Raw genomic sequence first — 15,347 nt, 5'->3', positions numbered from 1 at the left:
TATATATATATGTGTATATGTATAAATATGTATATATATGTGTGTATGTATATGTACATATATGTGTGTATATATGTATATATATGTGTGTATGTATATGTTCATATATGTGTGTATGTATATGTACATATATGTGTGTTTATATGTGTGTATATATGTGTGTATATATGTTTGTATATGTATTTATATTTATATATATTCATACATGTGTGTATATATGTATATACATGTGTATATATGTGTGTATCCCAGCTTGATAGGAACACGTCTATGAAAACTTGTGACGTAGGCCTGCTGATGGGAACTCCCTCTGACAGAATGAGAGGGTTTCCCCAGTGATTCAGATCGGTTCTCACGGAGGGGGGCACAAAGATAATCCACCTCTTCTGGCGCACAGGATCTATGCACAGGTGGGCAAACCATCTCTGAAGGCGTCTCATGTGAAGTAGGCCCAGTGGTACCACGATGTGGGCTGCTGACATCATCCCAGGAGTCGCATGACATACAGAACTGTCACTATGCTACTGGTTTTGACTCGGCGGAGCTCAACTGATAGTTTCGGCTCTCAGCTGTGATAAACGGGCTCTCACTGTAGTTGAGTTTAGCTCTACTTCTAGATAAACAATCATCTGGAACGGACGAAAGGAAGTTTTTCTCAGTTTATAGAAACCCCAGGTTTAGCAGGTGTAACACTAGCATTTTGGTTTGTGCGACAGCTTTCTAACTGGACCAAGCTAATAAGAGCAGATCATCCAGATAAAAAGAATTCTCGTTCCTGCCTGGTGTAACAACTGCAGAGCCGTCTCCACGCATTTCGAGAACGTGCGTGGGGTGTTTCAGATTGGTGGAAATGTGAAAATATGTCCTCTTCAGATCTATGGAGGAGAAAACCAGTCGTTCTGGTGAAATTCTCCAGCAGCTGTTTGTCAGCATGTGGAATTGAATCCCCATGATCAAATGCTGAACATGAACAGGTCGAGAATGGGTCTCATCCCTCCGTTTTTTTTTCAGAACCAGGAAATAGTGGGAGGTAAACCCCCCGTATTTTCCTCTCGGTTGGGAACTCTGGAAATCACGTTTTTTGTCAGAAATTCCTGAACTTCTGACTGGAGAGACGAGCTCTGTTCTGGAGAAGACAGAACCGTCTCTATAATCCCTCTAAACGGTGGGGGATGAGCTGCGAACTCCAGCGTGTAACCCCTTCTGATCAGATGGTCCATCCATCTGTCCAGGGAACACACTCGCTGCCACTCTGAGTAGCGCTCGGAGAGCGGGCACGCATTTGTGTTATGTTTCTCATGAACGTCAACCAGACTAAAAAATCCTTACTGCCATCACTCACTCCGGAGATTCTACGGGGGAACCCAATGGGGGCTCCAACAGAAAAAAGGGCTGTATGTGTGCATCTGTGTGGGGCCAGGCTGCGGTCTCACATAGAGCTGAGGTGAGCCGGTGCGCACCGAGAGGAGGCATGAGTGCTTTCTGAGTGAGACGCCGTTTCAGTGGAGGATGCAGCTGTCGTGGAAAAAACACGTTTACTCCCGCTACGCTGTGAGTGGGCAGAAAACAGCAGAAATTAAAAATTGCCTCTGGCTGAAAAACAAGGGATTTTACCAGAATTGGTCTGCTGGAAAAAAAACATCATTTTAGCTGACATGGCAGATGAGTGTTTTGTGATATTTTACTGAACTGCGGTGCCATTTAAAACGCTGTTTAGAGGTTATTGGCTCGTTCTGTGTGGGGAATGTGTGAAGAGAGGCATATGAGAGATCAGCTGATCTGACAGTCTCAGGTGAACAACTTTACTTTCAGAGGTGTTTCTGTTTTATATCAAAACATACATCATCAAAAACACATACCTTCCCCTCAAGGATCTGTTGCCTGGTGGAGGGGGCTGGCGGAGGAGCGGGGCATGAAGTCGCTGCCGCAGCTTTGGAACACCTCTGCTGCTGTTGCTGGCCAAGGAGGTCCCTCCAGCGGTCGGAAGGGCGAGAGGACTGTGACGTCACCAGATGGTGTACAGTCTCTGAGACCTACTTGGACCTTTTCCATTTCTCAATGATGGTCCTGAAGTTGGCCCCGAACAGCACCTCTGGGGTGACAGGCCCTCCAGCAGGTCTTTCTGCAGCCTTTCTGACAATGATGGCGAGAGGCGGAGCCAAGTGGTCCTCTGGATCATGGTCATCCAGGTGGCGATGCAGGACAGGCAGATCACAGAGGTGGCACATGTTTAAGATGACATCAGCAGCTTTACAGAGAGAGCTCTTTGCCTCTTCCAGCAGGTCTGCTTCTTCCAGCCTCTTAGAGATGCTGTAGGCCAGCAGGGCAACGTTGTTGTTCGCTACTGCCGTCTAGAATGAGCACTGGTGAGCTCGGTTGGAGACCTTGTCACCATCTGGTCATGCTTCCCTGGAGGGACAGGTTGCTGGTCCATCCTGGAAGCTTTTGCCCCAAGTGCCACCGCCAGGCTTGGCTCGGGGGGGGGGGGGAACTCAGGGGAAAAAACACAGATCAGTAAAACTCTCCACTCTGGAGATGGAGACGAAGGTGGAGACTGATGTCTTCAGCTTGCCAGCCCAGCTGTAGCCTTGTTCCAGTGTGACGTCACAACTGGACAACGAGGCCAGATGGGGTCAGGGTGACGAGTCGGGGTGGAGCCAACCTTGCCGCCAGATCATCCGATCAGGGCAGAGGGAGGCGAGGGATGGAAAGTCCCTTGTGTTAACATCCTCCTAGATTATGCCGGGCAGCTCCGAGAGGAGGGCGCCGACGGCTGGGAGCGGTGGTCGCTAACGTGGGAAGATCCGAGGTGGCGAGCATCCGCTCGGCCACTCATCTTCCATCACTACGCTCTCCAGGAGGGAAGGGGCAGCTCCGCATGCCTTCTCGGAGGAATCATTCGATTCACTGCGTGACTCTGCGTCAAAGAAGGCGGTAGCGTCGTCCCACGCATAGCGTCCCACCACAGAAGAAACACTCAGCGGAGCTGCTGCCAACAACGCCTTTTTCAAGGGAATCATCCGATTTACCTTGAGGAAAAACAAAACAAACAAAAAAAAAACACGTTAGAAAAGGTGGTGGCGTCGTCCAGGGAGTAGCAGCCCTCCACGGAAAAGCATTCAGCGGGGCTGCTGCTAACATCACCTTTTTGAAGAAATCATTCAATTACCGCGAGGACAAAATATGTTAGAAAAGGCTGTGGCGTCGTCCAGCGGGTAGCGGCCGCCACAGAAAAAACATTCAGTGGGGCTGCGGCTAACATCACCTTTTTCGAGGAAATCATTCGATTACCACGAGGAAAAAACATTAGAAAAGGCAATGGCGTCGTCCAGCGGGTTGTAGCCCGCCACGAAAAATCACTCCTCGGTGCTTACCATGAACAAGGCTGCTCGTCTGCTCCTCCTCGGGGAAGAAGAGCTCACCAGGACGGCCGGAGGTGGCGTGTCAGAGACCCAGGCATCCTTAGCAAAGATTGTTCCGGTCAAAACTGGACAGCTTTTCCTTCTTCGTTCTTCTGACAGTGCTAGCTATCTGGCTGAAGAAAAAATGGGAGCCGATTACTCGGTCTCACCGTAATTTATTTATTTATTTATTATTTATTTATTTATTTTTTTTTTTTCCCTCCCCCCCCCAGTTCCCTGACTGCCATTCCGGGGGTGGGGTCCGGGAGAAGGGCAGGCCGTCGGGTGTTGACCAGAACTATGTGGGGATTCGGGGTCTGGGGGTTGCCGTGGGCGGTGCTGGCGCTGTGCTCTCCCTGGGGTTGTTTGGACCCCCTGAGCTTGGCTCTTGGGTGCCATGGTTGGCCCGCTGGCCGGGGTGGCTGCCAGGGCCTGGTGGGCGGTCGGCTGGGGGCGCGTGCTTGGTTGTTGGCGGTGTGTGGGGGTGGTCGGTGGCGTGTCCTCTTCATCGTGGGGGGGTGTCCTGTCGGCTGGGCATGGCCTGGGCCGGGTCTGGGGTATTGGCTCTTCTCTGCTCGAGAATGAATGGGTTTACCTCCTGGGTTTGGGCATGGGCTGCCCCCTGTAGAGGGCGGGTACATGTCTTGGACCTGGGGGGTATAGAGTGCGTATCGGGAATAAGAATGAAATGTATCGTTATTGTATGTCTTTGAGTGAGTGAATGTGAGAATGAGGTTGGGATTGTGTGATTGTGTCTGTGTATGAATGGGTATTTGTTAGGCCGAGACTCGGACTGCCCCCTCTTTGATACAACTGGGGGTGCTTGGCATCGCGCCCCTATCGCGCGGCCCCCTGGTGGGGTGTGCCCTTGCCTGCCGGCGCGCTTGGGGCCCTTGGTATCGGGGGCTGGGCGCTTGGGCGTGTGTGGGGCTCGGGTCCTCTGGCCCTGTCGGGCCTTGGCCTGGGTGGTGTGAGTCCTCGGTGCCCGGGCCTCGGTGTCCGGACCTGGACCTACATCGGTGCGGCCGGTTCCGATGGAGGCCTATGAGTTTGTCGCTGTTGGCCCCGGGGGGTCACTGTATGTGGTCGCTGGTGGGGATCTTCCGGTTCTCCCCTGTGGTCCGTTCTTGGGGGTGGGTGAGTGGTTCTTCCTGTGTGGGTGGCCCTGGGGGCTCCGCGGTCGGGGTCCCTCCTGGGGTCTTGGGCTCTGGTCCCCCCTTTTTCGTCTGCCTCTGGTCTTGGGGGTCGGGTCTCTGCTGCTTCACAGTTACTATTAAATGTTCTATTAGAGAAGCCTTATACACTTATGCATTCTCAGAACCACACACAAATAGAAGCAGGGATGCTTATGTAGGCTTTATATGTAGATATATAGATATGTATATGAATGTATATTCATGTGTATGTATGTATGTATGTATATAGGCGTAGGTATGGGTATATATATTTATGGAAACTTACTACAAAGCCATGAATATTTTAAGTTCTTTATACATATGTATTTTGTTGCTGTGTTTTGTCATGTTCTTTGCAGGTGAACAGACAGTGGCTGGGTGTTTTGCCGTGTGCTCTCTTTGTGTATATTTCTTATATTTTGGAGTCTTACTTTGTCTTTTCTTTCTTTCTATCCTATTAAAAAAAAATTAAAAAAAAACCTACACTAGATAGTCACTAGAATAAATATTTCATAATAATGGTGTGGAGAGGATGGCTGTAAGGGGAGAAGGGAGACCATCTAAAAAAAATTAAAAAAAAGAAGAGGCTGTGGCGTCGTCCAGCGGGTAGCGGCCGCCACAGAAAAAACATTCAGTGGGGCTGCGGCTAACATCACCTTTTTCGAGGAAATCATTCGATTACCACGAGGAAAAAACATTAGAAAAGGCAATGGCGTCGTCCAGCGGGTTGTAGCCCGCCACGGAAAAGCACTCCTCGGTGCTTACCATGAACAAGGCTGCTTGTCTGCTCCTCCTCGGGGAAGAAGAGCTCACCAGGACGGCCGGAGGTTGGCGTGTCAGAGACCCAGGCATCCTTAGCAAAGATTGTTCCGGTCAAAACTGGACAGCTTTTCCTTCTTCGTTCTTCTGACAGTGCTAGCTATCTGGCTGAAGAAAAAATGGGAGCCGATTACCCGGTTTCACCGTAATTTATGCTGACCTGGAAAGAGGCTCACACATAGCAGGTGGGCGTAGACTAAAGTTTTTCAGTGCAGCACTGAGCGCCTAGGGATAAACCCACCAGTGACAGCCTTAAAGGGCTACGCCTATACTAAATAGAACCGTGGGGTGGACGACCACCCCGCACCACCGCCAGCTGTGGTGCGCATTAGGTTTAGTTTTAGAGAGTAATATGTTTTTATTTTTTTTATTTTTTTTATAGGGTTAGAGATTAATATTTTTTGCTTTTTGTTTGTGAAACAAGGTCAGAGGAAGGTGGTTCTGGTTTGGTTGCCTGGACCCGGTGTTACACCATATTCTGTGACCTACAACAGTGCATGCAACACCGCCCCCTACGGTCACAATATACGGTGGTCTCAGAATATTGTGCAATACCGGTTCGCAACGAGCTCCAAACTGTCAGGAAGTTGATTCATTTTCCGTTTCCTTACAGTATTTGAACCGGAAGATTCATCTTTAATGAAATATTCCCATGCTATTGATGCATTTCTACGTGTTTGCCAAGACTGGGCCTGCTCTGCTCCAGCCGTCTGCTTGGAGGAATCCATTTTGTAGCCCGCACCGGTGCGGATCACGTGACGCAAAGACATAACGGCGACGTAATGACGTCACTCCGAATACGCAACGTGAAATTTAAAAACTCGATAGATGTCCTAGGAATTGATGTGTAGATTACTCGAGTAGTCTGTTAAAGCCCTAATTTGTACTTTTCTGATTCCGATCAGTTCAATTAGATGAAGATCTAAGCTTATATGATGAGAACTTGTTTATTCATAATTTTTAACATAAACTTCATGAGCAACAGATGTTCTTCATCAGATCATAAACCAATCCCGAGTCGAGTTCTTATTAGTTGTATAATTTACAGATGCACGGTATTGGATTTTGGCTGATATCCAATATGCTGATATGCTTATTTGGCCGATAACCGATACTAATACCATTTTTTTTCCCCTAGACCTACTTACAGAGACTGCATAGCTTTCTTTGCTGTGAAATTAAAATACTACATTATTCTCAACAAAATCGATCAACTTCTCTCAACAGGAGTCAAGGTAAGGAGGACCCTCTTACCTCGACGGAAACAAATTGGATTCATGATGACAACTGGTTATTTTGCTGTTTGGGTTGGTGAAATCTTGGATTGTCTACAAATACGTGTGGATGTGTTGAAGCTCGACAGTGCTCAGACTGAATGTGGGAAGCTGCTACATGGAGTTGGAGCAGCTGTTATCAGGACTGTGATCTTCCTGGCAGCACTCATGAATGGTGAGAATAATCTTGGAGAAGCTGTGAGATCGACTTTTGGAGTAAAGGATCAATTCGGCTGTTTTGGAGTTCCATCAGAGAATATGTACCAGCGAGACTTTAAAAAGGCAGAAACAACAATTCACGAGTTCTGCCTGACCCAAATTGTGGCCTTGACGCCGAACTTATCTCAACTCCTCTTGGAATGTTTTGAAAACAACAAAGATGCTTTGACTGTTTCCTCACCCCTCCCTTCCCCAAGGCCGTGAACATGTAACAGAACCTCAACTGAGCTGAAGATGAATGTCACCTCTTATCTGGACAATGGCTGAGAGGGGAGTCTCTGGACTATGCTACGACTTTCCTTTAAAAATTCAATGTTTTCACCGGCCTATATGTAAATGTATAATGTCTGTTTATGTTGCTTTGCTGTGGTAGGTTTTTTTGATGCCTCAAATCGTGCCCTGTCTAGGACATGGAGTGAGAGATCTTTTTTTTTTTTATACCGTCTCTCCATGTTTTCTTTCCTTTTCTCATCTAAGCAAAATATTATTCTGAATAAGAATAATAGGGCTGCGCTATTTTATTTATAGCTGCAGCTTCGTGCAGTCCGCCCATCTTTCGGACGACTGTACGTACATATTCTCGTTGTATCTCGGTGCAATGCCAATAAAGTTTATTCTGATTCTGATTCTGCATGTTCTTTGTCAATTTGGCCTGCTGCCAAATGCAGATGCCAAAAAGGAGTCTGAAAATGATGTAACGCTAAATGGACTGTATTTATATAGCACCTTTCTATCTGATCAAGATAATCAAAACACTTCACAAAACAATCTGTGTCCTCGTTTACCCATTCATACAGCACTCTATTAGATCTCTACAAAGCTAATTGAACAAATCATTCTAAAGAAACTAATCAGCTTTATCACATTCATACACCGATGAGACACACAACGGAGGCAACAAGGGGTTCAGTGTCTTGTCCAGAGACACTTTAATGTGACTGCTGGTGGATTTGAACCCCCAACTTTTGCAATGGAGGACAACTGCTCTAACCACTCAGCCACAGCCGCCCACTATATATATATTTTTATATATATATTTTTATATATATATATAAACGGCGTCTTTTGCATCGGTGAGTTATTTTGATGGAATGGCCGATGTCCGATCTTTAACTTTATCGCTAGTATCGACCGATACCATGTCTATAATATCGTGCATCTCTAGAATAATTCTTCTGATTTGTAATAAGTTTGTTCTGTAACATTCCCAGGTTTTGATTGGGGCTCCTACCTGGAGAGGGAAACATCTCTGGCTGCACCTGTCTCCTGCTTTGCACACGTGAGTCATGTCTGAAGTTCTAGTGCGGAAAACAAATGGGTTCTGAGGGTTGCTGTGGTACTTTCTGAATCTAAAGCTTTGTTGACGGCGTAAGACACAACAACCCGAGGCTAAAGAAACTTGTCTCTCCAGGCTCCACTAAGTGATTACTGGGACGATATCTCTGTGGGGGTGAAGGTGGAGGTCCTCAACACCAATGCAGTTCTTCCCAGTAAAGTTTACTGGATTGCTACCATCATCCAGGTTGCAGGTTCGTGTGTCTTTTTGGTTACTAGGGTTGGGCTAAACACAACTTTTTTCATCAGCCACCTTCAGCCCAACAACACATCTGGAGGTATATTCATGTGGGCGTTTTATTTTTCTGTAGCAGTGGAGAAACTAGGCAATCACTGTTCTCTGTAAAACTGTGGAAGTTTAAAATTAAGTTAAAAAGTTTGCCACCAAAAAGACTGATTTAGGATTTGTTTTAAAAACAAGGAGTCACTCCATACTCAAAATGAGTTTTTTTCTACAGTGGAATTCAACGGGCTTGAAAGACTTTAAATACATTCATGTGTTATATTATTGGTTTGTATTTTTAATCCATCCATTATCTTTACCAGCTTCTTCCTTTTCGGGTTGCGGGGGTCACTGGTGCCCATATGACAGTGTGAGATGCGGTATACAACCTGGACACATCTCCAGTCCATCACAGGGACACATAGAGACAAACGAGACAAACAACCATTCACTCTCACTCACACCTAGGGACAATTAATACTCTATTGTTGCAACAGAGCCATTTTAACCATCGTAAATTGAAAAACTTGATACATCGACATCGAGTATATTCGATACATCGCCCAGCCCTACTTCCATCACTGTGTTATTAGTTCTGGATGCAGCAGAGCTCTCTGTGTGCGATATGCCATGGAGCTGTGTAGCCACACAGAGGACGAAAGGTGTTAGAAATTGTCTCTTCTGTAAGGAGTCTTAACTGGACATGTTGACTGGACTCTGCACTGCCCCAGTCAAGCAAAACACAAACAACAACTTATGTGTAACTTGTACCCACTTGAATGTCCTGCACCAAAACCATTAAGGTTTGCTTGCATTCCTTGTTCAATTCCTGTCCAGAAAAACACGCCTCTCCAAAACTAGAAGCATTTACTATTCAAATCCCTCACTTGACCCGTATCTACCCCCCTCCCCCCCAATCTCTTCTGCAGGATACAAAGCTCTGCTGAGATACGAAGGCTTCGAGCATGACAGCAGCCATGATTTCTGGTGCAGCCTGGTTTTAGGAGACCTCAACCCAATTGGCTGGTGCGCCATGACAAGCAAGCTGCTAGTGCCCCCACAAAGTGAGGTTTACACTTTTCATGCAGGATAGCAGGGAGCTGGTGCCTGATGGACACAGAGCTGAACTGTTCTTTGAATACACTGTGTGGAGACTGATTGATTAAAATATGTTATTGTCTTGCATATTTTGTCATAACAGTAATATTTTTAGCTTTGATTAAATAGTGTGTGTGCGTATGTGCGTGCGTAGATGTGAAGAACATCTCAGACTGGAAAGACTATCTGATGAAGAGGATGGTGGGGACCACCACTCTACCGGTTCATTTCTATGTGAAGGTAATACGTTTTCTGCTTTAACAAATTTCTGTCTTAAAGATTAAAGGCATAGTAATTTATAAAGGGGCCACCCACCATCTTTCAGGCCAGTTTTAGACTAAAACCATCTTTTGGTGAGAAAAGATGGAGTTAAAGCAATTTGGTTGAAAATAATATTTCATACAGTCTCGTGATTTTGAGATTTAATGTTCAGTGTGTCTTGCAAATGACACCCAGATACAGCCACACCAAACTTGTGTTTTAAGGTCAGTTGGATGTAGCAACATTCTTGGATCAAGGTGACTCCAAAATTTAAAAGTCGAACACCACCATTATAGTCCCAAGTGCTCTTAAGGAATACCGTACCTTCTGGTCTGTAAGCCGCTACTTTTTCACAGACTTTGAACCCCACAGCTTATACTATGCTGCCATTAATTTATGGATTTGTCTTTCTTTTTTTTGACGAGCTAACGAGCTTCCTGCCGGTAAAAAACATATAACTTCATCTCACCCTTGTGCTCACCTAGCTGCCAAGTACACCTCCCTCTTGGAAGACAGGTCCTCATGACTATGACACTACCTGTATAAATGAAAGGTAAGAAAAAAATCTGACCAATGAAATTGTAGATGAACAGATGCTGCGAAATATTCATCAATTAAAACGGATTCTTCATTTTTCTGGACTGAATAAAACGTGCATTGAATTTAATGAAATGTAAACGTGAGACGTCATTTATCTTTGACCCATCAAAATGAATGCGGTCATTTATTTTACAGAATCAAAGTTTAACATCAAACATTTACATTAATTTGGCAAAATATGAAAATAACAACATAATTAACAGCTTTACAGGTGGTGAGAAACAATGCGGCGATTGTTTCCACTCTTCAGCAGAACAGCAGACATCAATGAAAACTGTACAATTGTGATCAATTATCCACACGTCGGTGGATGAGCACTTTACACAGACATTTCTAAATTATCTGGAAGGATTTCTACTTGAGAGAAGAATTTAAAGATGGAAATGAAGTTTAAAGGGAGTAAAAGATGGTATGTGAGGGGAAGTGTTGACCAGAACCGACACTCTCCATCCGAACCCAGCTTTTCCTCGGTACGCTTGGTAGGGAACTTGACTCATTACCTTTCTGAAGATTAATCAGCAGATATGGAGGTCCAGTTAACGCTACCTGTCCAGCGTCTCCATAGGATGGCTGTGACTCGTCTGAAGTAGTGACGAGATTCCGTCCGACACCAGCTCACATCAGCAAGTGGACTTCACATGAGTGGGGTCCTTCAGAAGTTCCACTCAGAGGTGGAAGATGTTATAATCCAACTCGGAAGAGCTTTATCATGGCTGGACTTCTGTTCTCCCAAACGACTTCACAGAACTGCGAACGTCTCAGGACTTCTCAGCGCCTCACCGAACTCAGAGAACTAGGAAGTACCGGCATTTTAAAGAGCTCTATTTCCGGTATATTTGAGCGTCCCTGATTGGGTAATATCAACCAGACAGGGGTGTGTTTTGTGATGTAAGAGGTTACTAGAAGTCAGAAAACAGCAAGAATTGTTATGGAAAGATTAAACTGTTCTCAGAGACAGAGAGAGTTTTGTTTTGGCGAGTTTTAGAAACAGGTGCCAACTCCTCCGTTGACGTCTGAGAGGATGTAAACAAGACAGTTGTTCCAACACATGTCTGCTTCGACTCCTGACCTTGGAAAACGCACACTTGCTCATTCAAAGACAGAAATCAGAAAATGCATAAAAATCTGTAACAGACCTTAACATGAATTCTAACTCTGCATAAGCATTAAAAAATCATTACACTGTTTCACAGTTAATAAAATTGATTAGTTCACTGCAACATCTAAAATGGTTTGAACTAAGACACTTTGATTATCAACATTTGTAAAATAGTAATGATAATAAAAAGAGTGTTCTTTCACTTGATTTTCAAGAAAGAGAGTCTCAGGATGGGTGAACCTGTATTTCTGGATTCAAATCAATGAAATGACAGTTCCTGTCCCACAAGGTTCTTAAGGTCAAGGGTTTTGACCTTAGGCTTAGTTTTGACATCAGGTTAAGTTCACTACAAAATTACCAAACAGGTCACATTTGAACCAATGAAACGGGGAGGGAGGGAATCCCCCCCCCCCCCCCCCCCCCCAGAAGAGAATTCCCCTGCATGTGCAGAACATGAGAGTCTTGCATGTTCACAGAGCACTTTGCTCCATGGAGCAGGAGGACAGCTTGATGATAGTGATCAATAACTATGTTTACATGGATATAAGTAATCGGATTCAACGGCATTCAGATAAAAATGTGTCCTGTAAATGCCCCATTCAGATTATTTTTGTTGATTCAGCTCGATCCGAATTAATTTGTAATCAGAATGAGACAGGTGTATCTAAACAAGTTAAATCTGGTCCTCTGGACATTCAAAAAAAAAAAAAAAAATCGTTGCCCAGTCTGTGGAGTGGAGTTTTTGTTTTGTTTTGTTTTTTTGTTTTGCTTTGTTTTGTTTTTTTGAATGTCCAGAGGACAAGATTTAACTTTTTTAGATTTTTCTACCTGGATTATTGAGCATGCATCAGGATAATGAGACATGTGGTTTACGCTGACTCAGAATCCTAATGGTGCGCATGTAAACACTTAATCTGATCATTTTTTTCAGATCGTGAAAAACGTTGGTTACGTACTGTAACCCCAGATTCTATGAGTATAGGCCTAGCCCTTTAAGGCTGTCGCTGATGGTTTTTATCCCGATATGCGGAGCATCACACTGAAAAATTCAGTCCACGCACACCTGCTATGTGGGCCCCACCCGGTCCGTATAAATTACGTTAAGAGCGGGTAATCGGCTCCCAAATAGCTTTTTCTTCAGCCATTTAGGAGCCAGTGAGGCCTGACGCTTAAAGGGCTACGCCTATACTCATAGAATCTGGGGTTACAGTACGTAACCAACGTTCTATTTCTTATAGGCTTTGCCTTTTAAGGCTGTCGCTGATGGGTTAAGGGTGAAGCAGATGTGGTCCTCGCCTCACTGGGTCCATTCGAACACCGTATGAAGCAGAAGCTTGCCCAAAAAACATCTTGTCACTCAGCTCCCCATGTACATAATTACGCATTGCATAAATATGTGTGCCATGCACAGACGCATGTTGTGTAACTATGCGTTCTGAATGCATGAACGCCCCAGAAATTTTCAACGGGGAGGGAAAAGAAGCCATGAACCAACTGGTTTACGGCTGAACAGTATGAACAGATCAATAATAACAGGAGAGCTGATTATTAATCAAATGAACTGATTGGTAACAATAGTCGTGAACTGATTAGTGACAATAGAACCAAAATAACAATCACAATTTGTGACTGATAACAACATCTCACACTGTAATGCATGCAGACAGATGTGAGTTAAACGGCGTTCCATGAAAGAATAACATTCATTCTGTAAACACTTAAGGACAGAATGTGTCATGGAATGAGCCGTCATCACGTAGATAAAAGTGAATAAATGAGCAGGGTGTTGACCACGCGGTCGCAGTGTAAATATCCTGCATTGTCATACCATTATGCAAAGCAGTCAAAGATGCAATACCCCTGATCGAGTGTGCCCTGAGGTTGACAGGAGGCTCTAAATCTGATGCTCTGTAGGCTTCAGAAAAGGCCTCACACAGCCAGTGTGACAAGCGCTGGGTGGATAACGGGCGACCTGCAGATGCATCTCTATGATGCACAAACAAACATTGAATTTGACGCATTGCAGCTGTGCGCGCTATGTAACACGTCAACGCCCGCACCGGACAGAGAAGATGGAAAAACGCTTCTTCTTCTGATTTGTGGGGGGAAGGGAAAACCCCTCCAACGATATGGCTCTTGATTTAAAAGAGCTTGTGATGTTTTTAGGCATAAAAGCTGGGTTTGGTCTTAGATCAGCTGAGCTGCTGTCATCCTGAATTCTGAGACATGATGGAGCGACAGAGAGGGCAGATAATCGCTCACCCTCTTAACGGATGGCAGGGCTGATTTAAGAGACAATAATTTAATTGGGACCTGATCCAGAGGCTCAAATGGAGCTTTGATCAGAGCTCGCAGGACCAGTGTTAAATCCCACTGTGGAGCAAGTGGACGTGAAACAGGCCTGCGTTTCTGTACACCTTTTAGAAAACGCTTCATCAGCGGATGATTAAAAGCTGTTCTGTCTCTGAACCCTTCGTGGCAGGAAGAGATGGCTGCAGCATATGTTACTCGTGCTGGACGCCAAGTTTCTGTCCATCAGCTGCTGCAGAAAGGACAGCACGTCGCCTAGTGGACATGAGGTGGCCTCTACACCTTTCTCTGTACACCAAAAATTACTAAAAAACACTAAAAACAGAATTTTATACACTCCTATATTTTTTTCCTATTTTTGGTATAAATATAAAATGAATAAAAAATATTTGATACAGTAAGGAACCTAAAATTATTTTTAAATAAATGGTCTATTGGTTTACATTGTTGTTTAATCTTTTCAGCTTGTCAGCTACATAACTGAAACAAAATGTATGACCATTTCAATAGAAAAATTGTTTCTGAATCGAAAATCCTTTTAAAATTGAATTGTGACACCAAAAATCTGAATCGAATCGGATCGTCAGACACCAAGAGATTCGCACCCCTAACGCTTACAGTAAAAAAAAATAATAAAAAAAAAAAAAAAAATATATATATATATATATATATATATATATATATATAGATGAGTGAAATGTTTGATGTGTATTAGCATCACTTATCAAAAACAACGGCACTAATTAGTCAAAATAAGAGCGATCAAAATGTTGAAAAGACAATTTATTATCTAAAATAAATGGATGGATGGAATGTCCTTAGCTGGACAACTGAGAATTGAAGCACCTGAAGGCAGTGGTAATTGACATTGGAGCAGAACAACACGCAGGACTGAATTCAGCAGAGTTCGGGTCAGACAGTGTGTGTGGGTGGGTGGGGGGTGGGGGTTGCTTGACAGAATCACAGCTGCCTATCTCAAGCTCTAGGGGCGCTGTGGCCTGTTGTGGCTAGAATACCACGTCGTGTTCAAAACGGCTGAGGCGTCGCCCTTCGTATAAAAGATTTATTTGACACAACATGGGTTACAGATATTCAGAGACAAACAATTACATTAATAAGATATATGCATATAAATGGAGCATTAAGAACGAACCGTCGCCGTGTGCGCCTCCCGGAAATGCTCGGTGGGCGTGTGTCATTTCCGGCCTTTTATCCCCGTTTGAGAAGGCTAGCTTCCTGATTGGTTCAGCTTCTGTCGCTATGGTTACGACTCTTAGCCCGCCCCCTCAAGGACGTTAACGTCTATATTTCAGATAAGTTTTGGTACACCGAAATCGGCTTTTGTTTAAAGTTTAACTTGCTATTATACTTTAGGGATACAAAATGATTCGTGTCTAAATTGTTTATACGTAATAATTAATAACTATTAATTATTACCTACCTCATGGGTGTTAATTCAATATCTGTTGAAGGCCTGGTGATTCTGTTTTTTTAAGGCAGATTCATCTTAGTTTCCTTGTCTGCGTTTAAACT

General features: G+C 44.4%; 1 protein-coding gene across 1 annotated transcript in view; it reads left to right on the top strand.

The window, feature by feature from the left end:
• Positions 1-8,099: 8,099 nt before the first annotated feature.
• l3mbtl2 (L3MBTL histone methyl-lysine binding protein 2) overlaps positions 8,100-15,347 on the top strand; it is a gene marked incomplete at its 5' end in the record, with an annotated part of 110,529 nt that continues 103,281 nt past the window's right edge. Inside the window, 4 exon segments of the mRNA XM_037690819.1 lie at positions 8,100-8,167; positions 8,300-8,417; positions 9,376-9,510; positions 9,699-9,784. Of these exon segments, the coding sequence (XP_037546747.1) occupies positions 8,100-8,167; positions 8,300-8,417; positions 9,376-9,510; positions 9,699-9,784 (407 nt within the window).

Source organism: Nematolebias whitei, chromosome 17 (assembly GCF_014905685.2).
Source record: "Nematolebias whitei isolate Nwh7 chromosome 17, NemWhi1, whole genome shotgun sequence".
NCBI lineage: Eukaryota > Metazoa > Chordata > Actinopteri > Cyprinodontiformes > Rivulidae > Nematolebias > Nematolebias whitei.
The sequence above is the reverse complement of the archived record's forward strand: the minus strand, read 5'-3'. Positions and strand labels throughout refer to the sequence as shown.